General features: G+C 38.1%; 1 protein-coding gene across 1 annotated transcript; it reads left to right on the top strand.

Moving 5' to 3' along the window:
- Nucleotides 1–1,614: 1,614 nt before the first annotated feature.
- On the top strand, nt 1,615–25,087 carry LOC306766573 (interleukin-1 receptor type 2-like; the record flags this gene model as incomplete). Its single annotated transcript, XM_079254353.1, has 6 exons — nt 1,615–1,675; nt 21,990–22,067; nt 23,136–23,388; nt 24,001–24,193; nt 24,594–24,765; nt 25,068–25,087. 6 exons carry the CDS (start codon nt 1,615–1,617, stop codon nt 25,085–25,087), a joined length of 777 nt encoding a protein of 258 aa, XP_079110479.1.
- Nucleotides 25,088–25,202: the final 115 nt, after the last annotated feature.

Here is a 25,202-nt window from a genome sequence, read left to right as displayed (position 1 = left end):
ATTTTTCCTACTCAACAGCTCAGCTATCAGCTCTACCTTTGCAAAAGTATATGTTTAGTGTTTATGAGGAACTAAATGTGTGTTATTAGGATTGCAGTCTGTATTGGTGTTGCACTGGAAAAGAAGTGATAAATGTAGTCCAGTTAAGTAAATATCAAATACCTCACTAAGACTGTTGATCAAAACAGAAACTCTGCTTTTTGTAGACATATTTGACCTCTGAGCTGCCATGTTGGAGTCCATTAGGTCTGACTTACGTATTGGTGTCAGTTTTTTCTTAAAGAAAGCATTGAATTTTCTCAGGGAAACATTTTGTACAATGTAAAAGCTGAATGTCACTTTGCATGTTTTCACATTTACTCTTGTAAATGGCCAACTTTGGCAAATTGACAGAAGCATCTTTGCAAAAACACTCAAACTAGTGAACGTGTATGTTTTTTTTTGGTTTTTAATTTTTTAATGCAACATGATATTATACTCCAAATATAAAATAATAAAGTTTTAAATGAGTCTTTCACTAGTGGTCTATGGTTATTGAAGAAGAAATCTGAAAATGGATCATCTGTTTGCAGCGGTGATTTGCAGCCTTGTAGTAAGTTTAACACAATTCATTTGAATGATAGCTTTTTTTTTTCTTTTTAAATTCAGATTTCCTCTCTTCAGTTCTGTATTTCTAGTATTTCTGTGAGGATCTCACATTTTGTACTCACTTTTAAATCAGTGATCATGACCAGTTCTGTTGGACCATATGGACCAGCTTCTTTTAGCTGACAGTTTCATATGCTTCACCTGCATCCAACACTGGTAGAACAGAGTTTCCTTTGATGGTATTGATGTAGCTTAAGCATGTCCTGTCCATTTAAATGCCGCAGCTGCTTCTTAGGTCAGTGTAGAGGCCCCCATCCAACTTTAAACATGAATAAGTAACCCAGAGAGCAGAAACAAGAGAGAGAAACAAGCAAAAATTCTTCTAAGGACCATCTGTTGCACACTTCACATTATCAAATGTAATTATCAGCTAAAATCGGACACAAAATAAAAACCTTTTCCTTTTCATAAACACTACATATAACACTTTATACAACACTGAATGAAATACTTTGAAATGAGAAATTTTAACCAAAAATTGTCCTTCTGGTATGTAGACCTTCATTCTGTTACATTTTTTAAAATTTGTTTTATGCTGAAAATGCAAGAAAACAAAGTGATCAAAAATAGTCACTTTCCTGATAAAGGGTTAATGTTGGTCAAGAAATAAAAATGTATATAGTTTTACATTTATATTTTAAAAAAAAGTCAGCGTGAACGGCAAGTTTAAAATGTAAAGAAACATTTATTCAATTCATTGTGGTGCATTTTCCTGCTATAGTCCAAGTGATATTTTAAATAGTAAAAAAAAAAAAAAAAAGGTTTTCATTTGACTAGGAAATAAAACTTAGTAAAGTAATTAGTAAAGTAATTTTTGGAAGCATAGATGGGCATCGGACATGAGACAGAAATGGAAGAATCCTTCTCTTCTCAACCCACCAAGACAGGAAGCAGAGTCTGGGGATTTAGGGGTGGGGTCTCCCATCTCTGGGCCTGATGTCACAGAGGTGGTAAAAAAGCTCCTCGATGGCAGGACCGGGGGGGAATGAGAGCCGCTTGGAGCTCCTCAAGCCTCTGGTTGATGTGGGTCTGTTTTACTTGTCATGTTTCTGAAGCATCTCATGGAATTGGATCCAGTACTTCTGGACTGGTCATCGAGGGTGGGGGTCCCCTGATTCAAGAAGTGGGATTGGAGGCTGTGCTCCAACTACAGGGGATCACACCTCTCAGCCTCCCTGGTAAGGTCAAGTCAGGGGTTGTGGAAAGGAGGGTCCATCAGACAGATCTAAGATTATCAGACTGATGAAGAGCAGTTTGGCTTTTGTCCCAGTGGTGGAACAGAAGACCAGGTCTTCACCCTCTTCTTGGTCTAAGAGGGGGAATGAGAATCTGAAGGCGTGTTTTGTATGAGAACACCCGTTTCAAAAGTCATGATATGCCACACTCATACTTCTATACATCTTTTATGTTGCAATAGATGATAACCCTTTAAAGTCCTGGTCTACCATTTGTGAGAGGTAAATTTGCAGGGACTTTGATGATTTTCTTTAAAAAAAAAAAAAAAAAAAAAATTTGTGGAAATAAACCTGCCTGAGCATCTCTACCAACTGGTTGAGTTTGTAAAACCCAAACAAAGTGTTATAACACAACTGTTACAAATTTCAACCATTTCACTGTTGTTACATTAACTTTTTTTTTTAAAACATCTCAATCACTTGATAAGCATTGATTCTGTTTATTCTTGTCAAAAACAAATGGAAAAACACAGAGGCATTTTTCTCTGACCTTATTTAGTGTAAAAGTTAATGGGGTTGAATCTGTTCATCGACTAGTGGGCAGTGAAGAGTTCAGAGTTCATTTCCACATTTTGACACCTGTTGGTAACAGCATCGCTTTAAAGTCATGTAAAACTGCTCAAAAACACTAAAAGCAGAAAAACAACCCAACTTCTTTTTCTGCTCTTAACTTTTGTCCTTTTTGGTTGCTTTTTATTTGGCAGTTCCTGGATATTCTTCTCCTTTTCCTCTTTTTCTTGTACCAGCTACAGCTCAAAACTGACCCCATGATTTCTGTTTTCTGCGTCAAGCGACTGAAATAAGCCCCTTGAAAACAGATTAAATTACCTTTGTAACAGACTGAGGAGACGAAACTGAAAGTCCATCAGCATATCTGTATTCCTGTGCTGAGAGTAAATGGGCCTTTAAACTGGACATGTCCATGCGCTTTATTGATCTGGAGAAGGTATTCAACGGTGTCCCCTGGGGACTTCTATGGGACGCCTAGCAATTTTGGAGTGCAGTAGCCTTTGTATGAGCTGTGTGGTCCTCATAGAACTGGTGTCAGAGTTTGGTTTACATTCCCAGCTATAAGTCGGGTTTGTTTCCAGTGCAGGTTGGACTACATCAAGGCTGCCCTTTGTCTGCCCGATCCTGTTCAGAACCTTTACGGGGCAGATTTTGTACAAACTGCTGAGGGTGTTAAGAGGATCTGGTTTGGCGGCCTAAAGATAATGGGCTCTGCTCTTTGCAGATGATGTGGTTCTGTCAGCTTCATCAGGCTTTCCAGCTTCCGCTGCAGCGATTCGCAGCTAAGTGTAAAGTGACTGAGATGAGACTCAGCAGCTTTAATGGAAGATTATGGTCTTCTGCCAGAGAAGGTTAGAAAGTCCTCTCTGGGTTGGGAATGAGGTCTGTGTGTTCCTGCAACGGTCACAAAGCTTTTGGTTTAACACTAGTGTTTATATTTTCACAACCCTGGCAGAGTTTGAAAAACATATTTTTGTGGGGCTTTTATTTATTTATTTATTTTCAGGTGTCTGACATGCTTTCCATCTGTTGGGATCCTGATAAACTGTGTGTGTGTGTGTGTGTGTGTGTGTGTGTGTGTGTGTGTGTGTGTGTGTGTGTGTGTGTGTGTGTGTGTATGTGTGTGTGTGCGCACATTACATAAACAGGATAAATTCTATTCTATAGTCATGGATCAGACGCTTTTATCCAAAGTGACTTACATATGAGTGAGAACAACACAAGCATGAAATTAAACAGTAGAGGACATCGTAGGAAGGTGCTGGTGGACTGTCCAGTTGGACGCAGATCCTTCCATAAGTGCTACAGGAATTTTTGTTTTTGGGTTTTTTTTTTTGTTTACTCCCTTCCCACCTCATAATATTACCTATGTTATAATACAAAGAATAAATAACCTCAAACTGTTTTGTTTCTATTTTACAAAAGAACATGTAGATTCAGCTGTAGAGGAAAGAGACTCAAAGTTTTTTTTTTTTTTCCACCTGACTGCGTAGAAATTGAAGTCAGATAAAATGAAGTTGACTAGAAGCGTTTCCTAAGTATAGGGATGGTGGAAACACCGCATACATTAATCCACATTAACAATCATACCTTTTTCTTTGTGGAGGTTTTGATTTCAGTTCAGCCCTGAAAAATACATATTTACACATACATTCTGTAGTTTCTATATGAACAGAATCTAAAGTAGAAACACAGAATAACATTTAAAACTCTGCACTCAAAAGCTTTCAGAGTCTGAGAGATTAAACCGTCCTGCACACTAGAAGTGGGGTCACAGCTAAATTAAACCTCAAATTCTCTTGCAGAGAGGGAAAAAAAATATATTGAAGTTGTTTCTCTGTGATGCCACAAGAGGTCTCACTGGGACTGCAGTCTAGTCTAAAAGTATGGAAGACTCTTGTACTTGGCTCATAGAATTTACTACAGCTGGAAAAAGTGAATCCAACAGAAGAAACAAACTATTCATTTCATTTAGTTCAGAAGACGTGCAGCTACTGGTGTGTTTATAGGTATGGCATGTCAACAGCAGAACCAGCCTGCTCTCCTCCCAGTTATTGCTCAATGTATTAGCACATCTGGCTTTCAAAAGATCCCTGAAAAGGAAATTGCAACATGTGCTCCAGTCTTCAGAAGAGGAAGTCAGAGCTGGGAAGCACACGGTTCAATTCTGATTGACTCTTTTTTCCTTTTTTCTAAGATGTTTTCACTGGATTTACATGAAACCTGAGGAGGTGACTGCCTGTACAGAAGGAACCGGCAAAACAGACTGGTGAGTTTTCTGTCTCTAGCACTATCACCTTGTACATGGCAGCTTTATAGATGATGACTCTGAATTCCCTTTATCCATGATATGTGATGTTCCAACAAGACTCGACACAAGAGGTTTTTAATTTCTTATTTTCTTGAGTACGTCATACACAGAAGACATGAAAGAGTCTAATCTGCTTAGTGCAGAGCAGCTTAAAGGAATAAAGCATAGAAATGTAAATAGATCTGTAAACAGCTGTTCAAAAACAGCCAATCTCTAAAACAGAACCAGAGAACAAACAATCAGCTGCTTGCCACTGAAAATGTATTTTAGCTGTAAACAGACTGCATCATTTTGACTGGCGACAATAATGAATCTGATGTGGGACAAACACGAACTTTCTTTAAACACATCGTCATTTTCACTCTTCAAATTAAACTAAACGCAACTTTTTTTTGGGGGGGGGGGGGGAAACTTCACATTGTTTTGTAAGAACATTGCTCCTTTCACATACGAGTTCTGCCACATGGCCAGAATGTCAAGCCCGCTCTCTCTTGAACTAAACAAGCCGACCTAATTCTGCCCTGGTCTGTCCTTTAACAACTCATTGCAGCGCTGCAGAGTCAGAGGAGGTGTGACGTCAACTCAGCCATGTTGGAATGTGCATGTGGTGTATCCCCCATACCTCCTCCCCCAGATAGCAAGTAGCACTTGGCTACGTAACACGACCACATGTTTAGATTTTTGCAGTCATTGTGTTGCAGTTTGCATGACTCAGTGCTGACTGTTTATGCTACTAAAGCCACATAAGTCAATGTCACACCAGCATGGAGCGATGTTATCTTGATAAGTAAACACACAGACACGCCTGTTCTTCCTCCATCTCTACTTTCCGTCAGTCTCAGAGGTGTTTCCAATATTCCTCCACTTCACCACATTCCTGCTTTGCCCTTTAATAAATCACACTGATCCTCATTCAGGGCTTGAAAGGGTTTATGAAGAAGATTTTTAAGCAGAAGATTGCAAAAAAACTACAACTTTACACCTCATTTCAGTTTTTAAAACATTGATTTCGATTATGTCCTCCAGGTGGATTACAAAGTAAGGAGTGTGATTAATTAGATACAAATTAAACTGGACTTCTTTTTCTTTCTATAGAGGACCATTCTTTTGTCTCCGATGTCGTGCTGTAAACATTAACAGTTAATAAATAGTAGATATTAACTCTGGATTTATATCTAAACAGCTAAACGTTACCCATAGTGAAGGCTACAGGACATCTATTGGACTTTTTCTGTAGACGAAGTGACATAAATGTTTTGGAACATTGTTTTTTAATCTGAATAAAGAATTTTCTAAACACATGGAAAAAGGATCTGGCTAGGTTTTGGCTTCCAGCTGTCTGATATATACTGTAAATAATACAGTAACAGTGAAAATAAAGAAACAAACTAGACAATAAATACAGCTACGTCTACTACATCACACTGATGTCCAAAATAAAGGCAACAACCTCAGACTGAGGTAATTATGTTAATGCATGAAAAGCAAAACCTTTTCAGTCCATCCAACCATTTTCTATATTATTTTAGTTCTGGCTTGCAGGGAAGCTGGATCCCATCATAGTGATCAACAGGTGAGTTGAGGGACAGGACACACCCTGGACAGGTTACCAGGCTTTCACAGGACCAACACAGAAACAAACCACAACTCACACTTCGGGAGAATTTAGCGTGACCAGGTTAGCCTAACGTACATGCTTTTGGGCTGTATGAGGAAGCTGGACTACCCGAAGAGAACCCACACATACATGTGGAAAACATGAAAACTCTGCACAGATAAGCCACCGTCCGGATCCTTCCCATCAGTCATCTCAGATAAAATCCACAGTCGTACTTGAACAGCTCCACATCTTTAGTTTTGCTCTCATTGCAGAGTACTGCCAGCTTTGTGAGTTTGAGTTGTAGCATTGTTTCTAAGCTCCAACACAGTGTAAAAGTCCTGCTTCTAAAACACAAGGTATGTTGGAGCAGGGAAACATTTAGAATTGAGTTGAACTGGTTTATGTACAGTCAGTCATTTTCTTAACCGCTCAGTCTGATTCAGGGTCGCGGGGAAGCGGGAGCCTTTCCCAGCACTCATTGGGCGAGAGGCAGGGTACACCCTGGACAGGTCACCAGTCCATCACAGACCAGTAAAACATTTAACAAAAAGAAAAATAATATCTTTGTTCAAAACAAGAACTGAACAACAGTAAAGAATATGATTAAATTTTTATGCAAAGTATGGAAAAGATGTTTGGAAGAGGAGATGGGATCATCATTGTCAACCAAGATGGTTCTCTTCAAAATGAAGCATCAGCATATCTATAAGTACTATACATATGTCAAACATATGCAGGCAGTGGCTGAAAAAAATAAAATCTAAATATTATTATAAATGCCTCCTTATTGTCATGTCATCTGTCTAATACACAACAGCTAGTTTCAGCATCAAAACACACACAAGCATGAAATATCTGTGACTACTTCAATGATAACAGAACAGAAAGTATTAATAATCAGAATAAAAAGCTCATCGATATAAATCCTCTGACAGTTGTGACGGTTTACATCATCTGAAGGGGAAAGCAAGAGAAAAAACCAACGGTGATCAGGGCATTCTTGCTATGTGGGAAAAATCGTTAGAGCATTTACATGTTTTAATCAGCACATCTAGAAAAAGTGACATTTTCTTTGTGGGTTGTGATTGATGGAGTCTGACTCATAACTGAATGATTTTGTTAATCTGCTGGGAACTCCTCTATCCAGTGGGGAAGCCCTAACATGTCCGCCTGTTTCTGTAAAACTCCACAAGGTTTCACACTGCTTTTTAAAAATTTAACAAGTGTTTGGGGAGGTTACCATCTCGGGTGTGGGAGCAGAGTATTTTTTTTTTATCATTTATCTGTATCAGAATTACTTTGTAAACTCCGAACTTCTATTTCTGTTGTATGATGACTAAACATCTGCATGGAGGTTGCCAACATGTCTGCTCAGCAGACGACTAACAAGACAGACTTCTGTCATATCCCTCAGGCCAATGGTATTCATTTTTATTACTCATTAGTTTTATATTCTTTGAAAAAATTAAAACATCAATTCTTATATTCAATACATGTATATAATATGATACATGCATCAAAGGAATCAGGAAGTGCATCAGAAAGTGTTTGAGCTGGGCGATGATTTTATCAAATCATTTAAATCAGTCATTTTAAAGCCAAAGCAAAACTAAATGGGGCTTCTAGCGAGGAAGAATGAAAGCCAAAGCGGTCGTACTCAACTATAATTCTTTTGTAATGACTATCTTTAGCTAACAAGTTAATTTTTGTGTAATCTTGGAACTACCAGGGAAGTTTTTTTTGTTTTTTGTTTTTTTTAATTAAAAATGAGATAACTTATGTTATCTTGAAAAAAACAGTTTGTTTACTTGAGATAACGAGATAAAGGGTGGACTCCAAAATAAATGCTTGATAGGAAATGTCAGCTGAGTGTGTAAAGTCATGGTGTATGTGTGTACCTGTAAATGAGGTGGAAGATGAGAAAAATATAATTGTTAGGCTTTTATCCATGTTGAAGGACAGCCTCCCTCACCGCTGCCCCAAACCCTCTGGAACACAGTCTACTCCACAGAGCTCCTTCAGAGACAGGCTGCTGCATCCAAGGTGTGGAGGGGGTACTGCAGGGCCTAATTCTTTTAACCAGCACTGCTTCAGTGAGCCACAAATAGGAGCTCAATAAAATCCAATCCAACTCACTTATATACATAGTTACCTCCACCAAGGAGGTTGTGTTTTTACCGGTATTTATGTTTGTTTGTTTGTCTGTTTGTGGTCAACGTAACTTGGAGTTGTTAGAGATCTGAAAAGGAAGAACTGATTAAATTTAGGTGGTGATCACCGATTGGATCAAGGGATGTTTTAAGGGGTTCTTTAACATTCTGATTGTTGGAGGTTTGCGCTCTGAGTGCTTTTCTAGTTTTTATTTTATCATTTTAACTGCATGTGGACAATGCGTGGTTTCTCTCCTGCAGTCCAAAGACATGCATGTTAAGCTGATTAGAGTCTCCATAAAGTGGAACTATTATGTGCATTTCAGGCTAATTTTTTTTTTTATTTCTAAGACCAGAAGGGCTGGAATTGATGGAGTTATTGTCTCAAATGGCTTTATTTACTTCAGACCAACCCTCTCCGTAGGCTGTCAGATCAGCCTGTGGGCAAAACGAGTGGATTGAGACTCTTCCGCATTAAGCCCCGCCTCCCGCCACTGCACTACATCGGGAGCGCGCACCGCACCTGCTTTCACCGTCATTGTAACATCTCATAAACAGAAGGATTAGGCTAATATGAACTCAATAAAAAAACAAAATACAATGTGAACACATAGCATACAGCCCTACATGTTGGAACCTGAATCAGACCCTGAAAACAAAGTGGAAAACAGCAACCCACAGCAACGAATGCAGCAGGATGTCTCTCTTTGGTAAACTCACCAGCCATCGTTGGAAATAACTTTATCCCACGTTTTCCACCCGCCTGATGTATTTGTACATGCCCTTGTTAACCAGTAGAAGGCAACCAATCACCGAACCTTATCCCCCGGGACGTCACAAGGATTTCCAAGTAGAAAAAACTCTCTAAAACGACGCCTTTTTGTCACCATGGAAACCGAACGGAGAGAGTGCTGGAACTCAAACTCAAACATGTGTTTAGGTGATAAAAAACGGTGCCGTTCACATGTCTGATGAGGATTCAACACTAACACTGTAGAAAGCTAAGAAAACTTAAAATACCATAATAGCACTCCTTTAATGTTTGCTCTGCTGGCTCTGTGATGGACTAGGAACAACTCCAGCGACCCTGCATTTGAATTCGTTATCTCGAGAAAACAAACTTTGTTTCTGCACACTTGACTGCAGTGAAAAATGCTTCTCTGCAAGGTGAAGAAGACAGCTTCAGCCATCAGAGACACCTCAAATCAGTGGAATCGATTCCGGTGCTCGTCATATTAAAGATGCAGTCGTGTTACATATCTCTAAAGATAGAGATCTTCTTGATACAGTGGAAAAGCTCTTTATGTTAGTCACAAGTATTATGTTTGTTATGTGTTTTATGTGTTATGTTATGTGTTATGTGTTATAGTCTGCATGAGGAACATTTACACTTAAAAAGCGTGAGGCGTGATGAAACTCTTGTTTGCATCATACCTGCCCCGGGGATGAAAATAACTTTTGTAAGGGAAAGCAATTTGGCACGTGTGAAACATGTTTTTCAAGAGGAGGAACTTTTAGTAATTTATGTGTGTAAGTGAGCTTGTTTTGCATTACGAAGTGAAACATATTCTAAGACATGTTTTCAGTAATGAGAACCTTGATCTCTGGAACGATACCTCCAATTACATGGACAAATGTTTCATCTATCTGAAACAGATCTGATCAGAAATCCCGACATGTTTACAGTGATCCAATCAATTGTGTATTTACGTGATGAAAAGATTTAATATATTTGTAAAACAATTGCTAAGTGCTACGGGTTGTAATATAGAAGAAAAAAAAAGAAAAATTAGATTTATTACTTTTTTTCTATTTTAGTTTTTAACCACTGAGATGCTCAATAATCCCAAACTCAACCCCAACGTGGCTTAAGCATGTGCAGAAACAACATCCACCAGAATGAGCTCATGTACGGCTATTTTTTCCTGCTGATTTAATTGTAAAAAAGTTTAATTCAATTGTCTGGTTGGATTAAAAAGATATTTCTAACTGAGGCTGACTGGATAAGCTGAGGTGTTTATATGGCGGATTTATTCCGATTGCATGTTCAGTCAGATCAAAGTGCTCCATGAGTTAGGGAGAAGTTGTTGTAGTTTGCTGTGACAGGACCTGGCATTTGTCTTACATGTACAAAGTTATGCTTAGTTTCATCTTAAATCTCACTTTATCTAAACTCACAGACGGGATGATTAAAAAGCAAAAGTTCTTTATTAGCAGCATGTTTTAAGCAAGAAATTAAAACAGATTAAAATGGAAAAATTTGATGAGGAAAAAAATTGCTTTGGTTTTTTTTAAGCCTTAGGAAGTTCAAACACTTTTTTTTTTAAACTATTTTCTTTGTAAAAACTTTACACTTTTTAAACCACGTTTGCGTAAGTAAAATATTAAACAAACAAAAAAAAAAACCAGATGCATGTAAAATAATGTTGACAGTTTCCATTGAAGTTGTGCTGAAAGCCAGAGCTAAAGTGAGCAGAGCTGAAAGGTACAACCCAAACACACGGTTTCTCCTCTTTGTGTTGTCCCATGGAGGAGGGACACACATGTTGAGTAATAATTGGCTGAGCTGAATGGTCGAGACTCCACTATGCACGAACAGATCAGAGGTGATGTTTCCTCTCTTTGCTCCACCGCATAGTATAAACTCTCTCATCCTTCATCTCATCTGTTGGTGCCTCGGGGTTGCTTACTTTTAGGTGAGTCGATATGCTATACTTTGGTTTCCTTTTCATTTCAGAATCTAAAAATAACTTTGCCACATTACGCTGCCTAAATAGTTCCCTTGTTATAAAAATGAAGCAATAAAAGCCTCACCATTCAGAGTTAGAGAAGTTTGTTGTAATTCTAGCAGCAAAGAACTGTGTTACATTATATCAGACTCACTGTGGTCAGCTAATGCAACCTTTTTCATAGATTACAATCATTAAATTGTATTACTAACCCCTGAGGGGGCGAAGAAGATATTACACAGCACTGAAAATCTGATTGTATTGATTGGAAAACCACATAGTTTATCTCTGTTTGTATTTTTGCTGCTATATACTTGCAGATTTTTGTTTACAGTAGTTTGTGGGAACGTTATATTATATTATGTATTGGACTTTTAACATTTTGTACATCTTAGAAAAGCTTCTAGATGTGGTCTACACGTGGTTTGCCACCTTAGGTGCAAACAAATAAGTTACCAAAGAAGTGAAACTAAACCAAGGACCATGAACTATGGTAGACCAACATATTGTTTTATTCAACACTAAAATATTGCCTGAGATCATTTTAGATAAAACAAGTACTTTGTGTGTTTTCCATCTACTTTCAGTTGTGGAAACTGCGCATTGTGGTTTGTTGAGGTTTTAAATTTGACTGATCGTTATCAGACTTTTTAAATCATTTCATATGAAATATGTTTAAAGCCATGTTACTGCATGTGCTAGAACCAAATAAATATAATACAACTAGGTAAAAACGGCCAGTGGAAAAACACCCGAGCCACAAAACTTTCACTTCAAAACCAAGGAAGGTAAACATCTTCATTATGAGCAAGATACTCACTTTCACACAGTGAACAGTGCTGTCCCTGTTCCTCCATGTGAAACATCAGTTACATGTGCAGCTTATGTGAAGCCTGGAAGGGTCAGTCCCACTGCTTTTTTGTGTGTCATGTCATCTGAAGGCCTCCCATGGAATAAAAGTCTTTCATCCAAACTGTCAATCTCACTGACCACACTCACAATGAATCCCCTTGGCAGGCAATTCGAGTACAGGATGTGGGTTTCTATTTCCTCATTAAAGAGATTAAATCTGTCATTTATATTTATGGAAGTCATAATATTTTGTCTCTCAGAGTGTCAACAGTTCAATATTTCCTCTCTACCACCTCCGACTGATACTTATTTTTTCTCAGTGGTTAAAAATAAACTGGCTTTGTGGCAGAATGTATCCGTTGACGACCTAAATGTTTTCTTTCCACAGAAAGACTGAATCGGACCACAAACAGTCTTTACTAAACTCTGCAAACACAAGGGGTAAAACACCTGAATTTTTTCTTTGCTGATTTTTTTTAGATAATAATATTGTATTATAAAAAGCTAGATGCACTGCAGATTGGTTCCTTGTCAGAGTTGGATTGTTCGTTTTAAGAATATTTCAGGAATCCAGAATCAGAAAGTTCAGTGAGCATCTACAAAATTTGCCAGTTTTTGCAAATCCAAGTAATCTGGATGAGATGTCAACCATCTAATCTGCTTACTGCCTAATAATATCAATGGGATTAAAAAAAAAAAACCGGAAGCATCCTTTATCTAACAACATTTTATAACAGTGCAGATCTTGAGTTTGAACTTACGAATGTTTTGTAACTTTCCGTAGGATGATTTCTTTGTTTTACTGAAACAAAAACCTGCAAAAGGAAATTTATTCAGATGACTAAATATGCTCTTAAAATACAACTCAATCTTGTGACATCCTCCACGCGAAGCAAGAACTTTGTTCTTGCTCTCGAGGCAGAAAGAACTAGTAAATTCTTCTTCGTCTGGTCCATTCATACTCCACTTCATCTGCAATGGGGAGGGATCACTGTGGGCAGCGATGTATGCTTTTATGTGCAACCAATCCGGTTATTTCATATTTTATGCGTAACTTCATCCATGGCAGGGTGGGTAGTGCATGTGGCTGCATCCTTGTATTTCTTGCTACGTGTCAAAATTTTCCTACTTTCTCACCACCTTGCTCAGCAGTTTCATCTAAATAATCCATTTAACCTGAATAAGTGAAAAAGCGGATTGTCAATTGTCTGCTTCGTGCTTTTATGTATTAACCACACCCACCTCAAATCTCCAACCAATCATGATACTTCTTGGAGCCCCACCACAAAACCGTTCTGCCAGCCCGATGTGCCAAACTCAAACAAATGACATTTTGTTCCCGGAGCCTCGAAAACAAGAAAAAAGTTCCTGCTTCTTGTGGAGGATGTAGCAGGCTTTAACCAGGAACCTTTAACTTGATTTATCCGGACCCAAAGAGAACTTTTCATGTCAGCACCGTCTGGTCCGCTTCCACAGATAGTCTGGTTCTTTTGGAGCAGTGTGAATGTGCACTGGGGCTCGGATGAGGACCAAAGACATAAACTCTGGTTTGTTTGAAAACCAGGGGTCTTGTGAAGTCTGGTCTGGTGGTCTGACAAAGGAAAAATGACTCTTCTGTGGACCAAAAAGAGGAAGTGGGATATGACTGGATGTTGCGCGCGCGCACACGCACACGCACACACACACACACACACAGCCGAAGAGCTCGCTGCCTCCCCTCCTGCTGCTTAGACCAGTTCTTGTGAAAAAGAAAGTTTTAAGTTTTAACACCAAAGTAAAAAATGGTCCACATGACTGAATAGATTATTGTTCTCCATCATTAACTAGCGGTGAACAAGCTGGTTTTGGTTCTGACCAATAAATGAGCTGAATTCTTCTTTCCTCTTGGTCAGTGGTTATCTTGGGAATACCTCACCTTGCGAACAGCTGTTACAACATGGTCGACATGGTCGAGACATTTGGGTCCATCTGAGTAAAGTACTGTGTGACCTCAAAGCAAAACAAAGGTGTGAAAATCTTTGGAATCCCCCACTCAGATGAATCCATCCCCCAGACCACCTGGTAGGAATTTGCCCTCATTACAATAGTCGTTGGGTCACAAAAATGGATCATTACCAGTTTTGTGCAGAAATTGACAAGCTGCTGGAGAAGTGTATTTCAGCAGGGAAACTTCTAAAACCTACAGTACAGTGGCCCAAGAGGTCCAGTTTGGTGATCCCAAGTGCATCAGAAAAATCTTAAAAGCCTAAAATAACTGAGCTTCGTAGTTCAGGTTTCTGGTCTGATTGATGCTTAAATATTAATATGTTAAAGTCATTAGTCATTACAATTAACTGGCCCCTCCACGGTTAATAAATAAACCAATGATTTAATTGACTTTTTCTGTCATTGAGTCTCGTTCATCCAAAATCCCCAAGAAATTGGGATGTTGTAAAAATTGTAATTACAGAATGCAAATAATCTGCAAAGCCAAAAAAAGAAAAATCCATATTTTGTTCCCTGCAGAATCTAAACATCTCAGATTCTGATCTGTTACTATTTCTTAGGAAATATTAGTTCATTTTTAATTTCATGGCAGCAACACATCTAAAAGAATAAAGCTGGAACAGGGGCAAGGTAAAGGATGAAGAGGCATTTGGCACAAATGAAAACAACAGAGCACATATGACAACTAATAAGGTTAATTAGCACCAAGTCTGTGACATGACTGGGTATAAAAGGAGTATTTCATGTGCACAGGCAGTGCTTTACCAAACTGTGACTTTGTAACTAAAAAAACTAAAATTGTAAGGATGTACAGGATCAAACCATCTACAGTTTATGAAAGTAAGACAAAATTCACAGAATTAAATAAAATCTCTGTGCGCATAGGGACAATGTGAAAGGTAAAAAAAAAAAAAGGGTTCATGTGATCCTCAGGCCTTTAGGCAATACAGCATTAAAAACAGGGGCGTTTCTCTGCTGGAAGTTACTCTGCCCTCACAGCGTTTTAGTCATTTCAGCAAGTTATTGCTTGTAATGCAAGCTGAGAGCAGTAAGGATGTGAGTTTCAATTCTCCATTGTCATTTGGAATCATATCCTCTTCTAAAACAATTTTTTGCTTTGTTTAACATTTCTTCATCACTCTGGGAGCCAGACAGCTCTGACCGTAAAAGAGACATGTGCCTTTTCCTGGACATCCGACCAATGCCGTCTCAGTGCTGCTCTAAGCTAATAAACCAGTTATCCTCTCTATATAAGTTTAGAAAAAAAACACTTTTTAAAAGCCCAGCTTGGCTGAACTTTCTCAGACCCAAGACCCAATTCAGTTGAGTCCAGATGGAACCAAATAAGACTGTGGCAAAGTTAAGCATGAGGAAACTTGATCATTTTTTTAAAGGTTTGATTGGTTCAGACTGTTTTGCTGGTGCTGCTTCATGCTTGTTTTGTTCAGTGAGTCATGATTTTAAACTGGACGTTGATGACGCATCTCTGCAGTCTGCAGTTTGCGGGTTGTAATTAACCATGTTGCCAACCAAATATTTAATCTCTTAAACTCAACTGAATAGGAGTTTTTTTTAATATGATGTGATCTTAAGTGAGTTTGTACTGATGATAAGAAACAGGAAATAATATACAATGATAAAATTACTCTGATATTTTTAATGCTTCATTTAAAAGATTACCAACATAACATGAACCTGAAAGTAAAAACCTTGGTAGTACTTGTTTATTAAGCAGTTATCTGCTGCCTAGATGTTCCTGTTGTCAGGACCTTGGACCTGCAGTGTCTCTCAGTGTGTTGCAACTGCCATCTCACCAACAGATGGACAAAGTTCGCATGGCTGAACAGATCTGTAGGGCAACACCATCCAACCAACAGCCCATTGAATGTAAACAGGAAAAAAACCCTCTTTTTCCTCTCCGTCAGTTTGTCGTAATGAAATCAAACATTGCACAAATTTGTTCAACTTGCAAGTCCCATTTCTCAACAGTGTCCGTGCGGTTTCTGTCATGCAAGCATGATTTCCATGTTTGTTGGTTTACGACATGTAGCCATGGCTACCATGGCTATCATGGCCAGTTGTAAAAGGTGTAACAGGTCAAGCTGGAAATAATAAGCAGGTTTTAATTTGTTGTTTCAGTAAATATGAAATGTTTTCCTCATTTCCCAGCAGCCATGTGTGACCTTCCCCAACATGGACACACTGATAATGGTTCTTCTTTAAATACTCAACCCCATGTCATCTGTTAAACAGCATGCATCTTCATTTTTTATTTTTTAAACAGTGGCAGGCTCTTTGTCAACACATGGACATGTATTATTGCTGTATTTGTTCAAGTGATATAAATATAAGATGCTGTCAAGTGTAATATTATAGAAGAGAAGCTGTATGTCATCCAAATATAAAGAGAATGCTAAACTCTGCTTTTTAAACATTTTTTATTGTACAGCCAACTGTGGACACCTCTAAACAGTCAGTGACAAAGAAAAGCATTTATGAGATAATCTATAACCTAATATGGCTGAGCCACTCCCTTAACCTCCTTGCCTCCAAGCATTTTTGTCACACCATGACCCAGTGAACCAGCGCTGCTCTTCCCACACTACTCTGCCTGAACTTGCCCCAGAGTAAAACTATGATGCTTCTGACATTCAAATATTCAGTGTAATTTTTATATCCACTATGAATGCAGTTTTGTGATGCAATTCAGGGCTGCACAAAAAAAAACAAAAAATTGATCTAATAATTCATTTGAATATGCCAGTTATAAAAACCAGGATTTCTTTGTCCTTTATATGCACAGTCACTGCTTTCTTTGGGGTTCTGTAGATAAAATTCACACTTAATCCACATAATAGCACATTGCTAAGTTGGTAAAAAAAGAAAAGAAAAAGAAGCTTATAATAAAAATATGTAGCTGAGTGGAGGAATAACTGCATTCATGTAAGTTGACACTTATTCATGGTTAAAGCTGGGGTAGGTAATGTTGCTCAGACATTTTTTTTTTATTTTTTTTTTTAACTCTGGGTAAAGTTGTTCCTCATCCCGATAGTAGTCTATACATTTTGTAATCATGAACAATAAGAAATATAGTTAGACCTCTCTGTTTACTGTAAATCTGTAAAAAACTCTAACCAATCAAAATGTTCTGGCCAAAAGGAAGTTGTTCATTTTTTATATTTTGTCAGCTTCTTCTCCCGGCTCCCCTCTTCCCCCTCCTGCAGCGCATACCTGATTCCACACCATGCATATAAATAGCCTAATGTTAAGTTAAAAACACAAAGTAGTGAAGAAGAAACTCAGAAGGCAAACATGGCTGAGAAAATGCAGGAAGGATTTCCTGACCTGGCTCGGTTCATTTCCCTCCTCCCGCAAAACAGCTGAGAAAAGAGAAAATGGTTGGTAAAAGAAGATGCGAACTAGAAAAGCACTCAGAGCGCAAACCTCTGCCAAGGCCTTTAAAAATGTTCCTGGATCTAAACGGTCATCCGGATCACCACCAAACAAATCAGTTCATCCTTTATACATTTCCAACTCCTGAAAATTTTATTAAAATCCATCCAGAACTTTTTAAGTTATCTTGAACACAAACAGACAAACAGATAAACGTTGGTAAAAACATCACCTCCTTGGCGGAGGTAAGGACAAAACGCCATGGAAGCAAGAAGCAAAACCAGAAGGGGAGGAGCCAAGACAGGATGCTACTTTTAGATAGCTCCCCAACATTATACCTCAGCTTTAAGGGTGTCCTCTTTAATGGCTGGGCACTTTATGGTAAGAAAAGCTGCTTTCAAAGAGATGCACAAACTCCCCCTTAGAGACAACCAACGTTTTATTTACAGCATTTCATATGATGAGACAGCGGTCCGGTGGAAAGCGATCACAGATGTGGTCACAGTGCATATTGCTAAAGATACAACGCCCAGTTAATACGATGGAAAGCTTGGCTTTAAAAAACATCTGAAGCTTAATAAAATGTTTTAAATATACACGTCCTAATGGTGAAACATATTTTTGTCATACAAAGGTAAATTTTGTAAAACCTCTCACAAAGGGCAACCTCCTATTTTACCAAGACGAGACCTTTTCACTGATTTATGTTAAGCTGGTTACTACGTCCTTTGTCATCATGGTTGATAGGCTGTACATCTGCTAGACTGCAGAGAAGAGCTCACCTCCAAATTCTGAGTCAGTTTCACACAACAAACATGGCAACAGTGTGAGAATGTCATGATAATGTTCCTTCTCAAGAAGAGAGACAAATAGAGGCAGCACAGTAGACAGCGGTGCTTCTTTCTCTGCTTTGTTCCTTTTGTTGGCTGTACTGCGCGACACTGCCCCTACAGTTTCCACTGGTACTGCTGCGCTGCATCAAACACACTTCTGCAAGCTCACTGAAAATTGAACAAAATTACACACAAACGGATGGACGGAAGGTTCCCCATGTGCCTTTAGCCTGGAGCATTAATGGACCTTCATACCCTCACTTATGTAGACACGGGAAGTGCACAGATGCATATGTGCACCTTTAATTCGTCAAAATGTGAAAAACTTTCTCGTTGCACGTAAATAATTAGTATTATTTTTAAACATTTTAATCAAAGGTTGTAATTATTACTGAATAAACACCAGCAGCAGATGTGTAGTGTTATAAGATGAAATAGTTTGAGACGACTCGGGGATGGGGAGGTTGGAAAAGATGTTGCACGTGTGAAATTCTTTGGCGTGAGCACGAACCAAGTCAAAGCACCTGCACTCTTTTCTTTCCGTGCTCATTGAGGCTCGTTCAGCAGCAGCCGTGGGCAGTGTGGTTTACATGAGTTTGCCTAGACAACTCCACCGCAGATGTTTGACACATTTCGTTTGCTGCAAGTTTCTTGTAAAAACCACGGTTTGATTTTCAGTTTGTGGTCCCAGTTTGACATATTTCCTGCTAAAAGAGAAAAAAAAACCCTAATATTTTAATTGTTTTTATAAAAAGTTTTATCTTTTAGTAGACAATTCACTGAATGTTTGATTTAAAAAAAAATTAGAAAGTCACAATTCAATGCATCATTCAAGTGGAACGGCAAAGTAAAGTTAACCACATGAAAAACACTTGATATAAGAGGAACAGTAGCCATCATTCCTTTGTCTCGTTGTGATGTGTATAAACTATATGTTATCTGTTATGTTCAGAGACAAACACTAATTCTGAATGCAATTCATTAAACTGAAAACAGAAATAAATACCAGTGTTTGTGAACAAAAATTAGGAAAATATTTCTCTCTACATGAAGCAGAAAAAAGCATAACTACAGCATTGAGAAGAAAAAAAAAACATTTTGTCTGAAAACAAGCTTAAACCTAAACTGGATCGTGAGGTGGTGATGCTTCAGGAAAATTTTGCTCCCTGGATTTATGTCTAACTTAAAATTTGTGAAATGTATTTCTGCTTTGGCAATATTCTACTCTACATGGTTAGACATCCATATTTCTTTCTTATATCATTTTTCTGAACCCTTTATCTGTCACACTAACAAAAAGGCCAGAGAAAAATATTTCTGTTTTTCCCATACAGTCTATGGCGTTTCCATTTGATTTGGACAAGAATAAATGGAAAACGTGTTTTTTAATTTAACCAAATGGTTGAGATGCTAAAAAGAAGTTAATAACAGTGAAATTGTTGAAATGTGACACCGTAGTGTTGTAACAAACAGTTTGGGTTTTTCATTCCCAAACCAACTGGTAGAGATGGCTCAGGCAAATTTACCTCTACCAAATACAGACCAGGACCTTTACCAGGGTTACTGATGATCGATATTCTTACCATCTTGTAATGTTTAGTATAGTTTTTATATTCATGACAGATTACTTGCATGAAACAAGGTAAAAGCCTTTGTCTGAGACTGAAACAAACTGCTTTACATGTAAACCTGAACCCATATAACAATCTCAGCTTTTAATTGGTCTTTTTTGCCTTGTAACAACTCTTCTCTTCTACTGTAAGCTTATCCCATTAAGGACGTTTCTTTTCAATGTGTCATAAGCATATTTTTAACAGTTTATTGTGTGAGATTGCAGCGTGCTGATCGAAGCAGTAGCCTGGTTGGCTCAAAATGGTGGAAAAAAGCCACAGTAATGTCACATAGACATGCTTCATAGATGATGATAGTGATGGATTACATTTTTAATACGATATAATTAACTTTTACGGTCAGGGTTAGATCAGTCTGCAATAAAACATGCAGATGTGGCTTTAAGTTACCAAAGGGAAAAAGTCTCCTAGCAAACATGCTAAGAGCTAAAACAAGACTGATCATCAGCAGCACCAAAAAGAAACTTTTGGTGTTTGTAAAAATGTTTCAAAGTAAAGTTATGATGTATTGATGTATTAATATTGATATTAATATGTTATCCAAAACTGATGGGACAGTGTTAAGAATGAGGAGCCACCAAGACACACACAAACACACATATACAGGGTTACATAGGAAAGTCATATTTCCTGTGTGGATATTTCCACCATGCATAAAAACCCCACAGTCACTATCTGGAGTTAACAAAGCCAATAGATAGGATCCTCCCCCTGATGACTGGATAATTCTGTCTCACCTGGCAACAAGTTATTCAACCAGAACTGATGCAATAAGTAGCTTCTCATTCTGTAAACCACCATGTACGAGGATCCATTCTGTAGTTGTGATGAAAATAATCTCTTTCAGAAAAACCATATTGGCAGAAAAACCAACACCTACAGAGATGCTCAAACGACTGAAACTGGGTGAAAGAAATGTGCAATGTATCAATAAAGCTGTAAAGATAGTGGGGAACCTTCATCTTCCAGGAAGATGGGTGGTCAGAAAAAACATCTTAAAGGATTTTGGTAGACAGTCACTGAAACGTTCGGTGAAATCAAAGTGCAAAAAACAACAACAGTAAGACTCTAATATATTTAATATAGAAAGAAAGAGCACTTCCACATGCACAATGTGAAGGGAACTCAAGGGATTAGGACCTAACAGCTGAACAAGAAAACTACGAGTCTGCGAGGCTCCAGTTGTCTGGGGAGATACAGATTGGACTCTGGAGCAATTAAACATGATTACTCCAGATTTTCCTCCTCCAGAAGGATGGGTGAAGGGGTAAAAATAGAGACAGATATGATGTATAGTGCTTATTGTAAAAGCTTGTGGGGGGGCAGTGAATGATCTGTGGTTGCTGCTGCTAGACAGAAAGGTTCAGCAACATCATGTTCACAAAGAATGAGGTTAGCTGACTACCTGCATCCTGAATGAGCAGATTAACCACCCCCCACCCACCCCCGCCCCCCACTGACGTTATGGGCATAATCCACGATGATCATGCTGGGATTCATCAGACTGGGATGATGTAAGAGAGGTTCAGGGAGCATCAGATATTTTCACACATAGACTGGCCCCAACAGAGTCCAAATCTGAATCATTCAGAATCTTTGGAACGTTCTGGAGAAGAGTTTGTGCAGAGGTTGGAATCGTCCATCATTAATACTGGATCTTGGTTAAAATTTATTTTACAGCTCTTTTTTACATTTCAGAAGATTATCAAAATGATGTCATAACAAGCTGTAAATTGAAGCAAAACGCGGTTCAACTAAATATTAATGTAGTTTTCTTTCATAAATGACTTGATGAGAATGAGCTGGAATGTTAAAATGTCCTTTTTCGGGAATATTGAATCCTATTTCTGTGTCAAAACATGACAATTCATGGTGTTGCTTTTTTTTTTTTTTTTTTTTTTAATACAGTGACTTATCAAGCACCAGAGGTCTAGTCATCTTTTACTGTGGGAAAGAGGTGGAGAGATGGTGGGAGTAGTGGGAAAAAGACACAGACAGAAGAAGGGGGAAATACTTTTAAATTATTAGGCAGAAAATGTTTACCCTAAAAAGTTTGTGATGCTCCTCTCAAGTGTCTATTTCTGAATGTTGTCAATGTTTGTGTTTTTCAGCCATGGGCCTTAGCTGTACTCTGGGAAGTCTACTGTTTTTCCTGTGGCTATCAGGAATCCAAGCAGAATTCCCCCAGGGTGAGTGGAATCACACAGTTTTTCTGATGCACCACAAAACATTTCAGAAGGAACAGTTTTACAATACCCAGAAATTTAATTTAGGCAAGAGGTAGATTTTTTTTTTTTTTTTTTTTTTTTGCCAAGTCAACTTAAAGGCATCCTCAAGTCGTTTATGAAGGATTTCACTGCCCCCTTCTGGTCAAACATGTAACTGCAGTAACTACAGCAGTGTTCTTTTTAACACGAGATCTATTGATTTCTTGGAAAAGTTAAATAAAAAAAAAAAAAACAAAAAAAAAAAACAATGAAGGCAATGAAGAAGACTTTAGATGAGAAAGAAGGTTGTATCAATAAGGGATGCACGCTAAATATAGATCGGTTAAAGGTTTAACCTTTCAAGTCATCAGGTAAAAATGTAAATTTCTTCTTCAGACAGCTGGAAGGTGGTATGGTGGTTAGCAAGCTGCTTCACAGCAAGAAGGTTACTAGTTTTTCACCATTGCCAGTGCCTAAACTTTGCAATTTTCAACTACAAACCAGTACAACTGCAGATCAGAGCCAGTCAGAGGAGAATACACTCCTTTCTCTACTCATAGCTGCCTTTACATCACCGTGTCATACTCTAAGCTCAGGTAAGGAGAAAAAGAACACGTGACTGGTAGACAGATTTAGGGAGATAAAAGTACAACTATGAATAAGAAATGTTTCTTGGTACACCAGCGCGAAAAAAACTGTAAATATTGCACTCCAATGGTCACATTTTAGAGCCCTGATGCCAGAAATCAGAACAGTCAACAGCCTATATATAATGTCAGGATTTCCTCCCATCCACACACCCATCCATCCATCCATCCATCCATCCATCCATCCATCCATCCATCCTGCTTATTCCATTACAGGACGGCAGCGTTGCTGGAGTCTATCCCAACAATTACCAGCAGCTCTAAAGTTTTTCTGCACAAAACTGATGTTATTTGTACTATAGTGTTCTCAAAGTTATATTCTAAAACCAGCTAGACTGCACAAAGCTCTGTCAGTATCAAACACCAGACAATTACCTTTTCTCATGTCATGTTTGTGTTGCAGAGAACTGCTCCAACTACAAGCTCCAGTTTGAAAGAGTTTTCTCTGTTCCCGGAGATGTGGCGATGCTGAATAGCACCCTGCTCTCTCCAAAAGTCTTCGACTTTGAAACGGTCCCATACAACATCACATGGTACAAACTAAAGACAAAAGAAGAAATTAGCAGCCAAACTGGTAAAATCCTGGTGCTAGGGGAGACCCTGTGGTTTCTTAATGTAACGCTGGATGACGATGGAGAGTATCTGACCATACTGAGGTAAGATAAAATCAGCGAAACAAACTTACAGAAAAGTTTAGACCAGTCAACTGCATGAACTGTATAATTCTTCACACTTAGCAAAGGTCTTAAATAAAAGATTTCAACAATAAGACAGCAGAGTTTGGATGCATAGCAGTTTAAGATAAGATCTCAGCACCTGGAGTGGGAAAAAGTCCAGCAAATCATTACAAACAGTAAATAAACAATTGATAGCTTTGAGCATACAAAGCAAAGGAGATAAAAGGGTTTAAAGAAAAACTTTACTACATTAAAATCTGTAAAGTAACTTTATTTTGCAGTAGAGTTTCCTAAAACTAATAAACTGGACAAATATTAGATGAGCTTAAATGCATTTATTATGTTGGCTTTGCATTGCAATAATGTTGGAGAGGCTGGCCTAAATATTGCTTGATATTAATATGGAACATTTTATGAATTAAATGTGTTCACTATGAGGTGAATATTTCTTCAGACTATCTACTTTTGAGGAGTCCATTTGTTTGCAAAGTTTGCTATTCTGTGATTTCATAAAACTTCCCAAATTTAGATGCTTCTATTGCTGCTATCTGTGATTATCTTTAACCATTGCTTCTTTATTTCTCCCCACAGAACTCCTTCTAAGTGCTACAAGCAGTCCACTAGACTGGTGGTGAATCTCCCATTTCCTGGAGAGTGTGGACGGCCGCTGAAGATCGAGCAACCACTCACAAATTCAGCAGCAGACAGCCTGAACTGTCCTCTGAGGGACTACATTTATAAATTGGACAGCTACAACGTCAATTACACAATCCAGTGGTATAAAGTGAGTTCAACTACTTTGCAAAATAAAATGGTTCTACACCTACAGTGATGAAAGTTTTGTAAGTTTTACTAGTATACTGTCTAAAGGCGTCAGTATACTAGTGATCAGTGCTCAAACAGTGAATCAGAAAGATTTTACATAAATAAAAATAATTTTTCTTCTACCAAAAGGTATATTAAATTATTTAATCTATTGATGCTTCATTTTTAAAACTTAAATACGTTAAGAACATTGTAATCTACTTTTAGTTAGACTTTCTGCAGATGAAGGAGTCTCTTCAGGATAATAGCTATCTCTGCCAACTACCTGCTTCCAGTAAATGTTTATTTTCAGTTGATGGTAAGAAATTTAGGAATGATAAAACACTCAGATAACTTCTCTTATTCCTTTCCCAATAAAGAGCTGTGACCCCATAGCAGATGGGACGGACACACACACCTACTGGGACAAAACTAAACTGAGCATTCATAGAGTGAAGCCTTCAGACGGCGGCACCTATACCTGCACTCTGACGTTCACGCTCGGTGGCGTTACCGGATCTGTGTCAGAGAGCATCGATGCTGCTGTCAAAGGTGAGAGCAGGTGGAAATCACACACTTCTGTACATTACAGACTCCTTTTAGCAGCAGCAGAATAAAGCCTTTCTAAAACATAACCTTGCAACAACAATAACAGCAATATCATCATTTCTTTTGCTTTTAGCATGAAAGACGTTCAAATGTTTGTTTCAAGTCATTCAGATTTCAGTCAGACCAAATGCTTTTCTGTTTAAAGTAAAAGACTGATCTGTTAACTGTAGTTTTTATTGCAAAGTTAATTAATTGATGGACAAAGGAATAAAATACTGAACTTTCAGAACATATGATTCCTGCAGTCAAACAGCAACCATTTTAGCAACACTAGTAAAGTTTTGTTGTTCCTGTTCAATAAAACAAGAACAAAAGAGCATAATATTTTCATACTTCTAAGCTTGGAAACTTGTGTTTTTTTTGTTGAGCGCAACCAGCTT

Source organism: Telmatherina bonti, assembly GCF_933228915.1.
Source record: "Telmatherina bonti genome assembly, chromosome: 15".
In the NCBI taxonomy this organism is placed as follows: Eukaryota; Metazoa; Chordata; class Actinopteri; order Atheriniformes; family Telmatherinidae; genus Telmatherina; species Telmatherina bonti.
The sequence above is the reverse complement of the archived record's forward strand: the minus strand, read 5'-3'. Positions and strand labels throughout refer to the sequence as shown.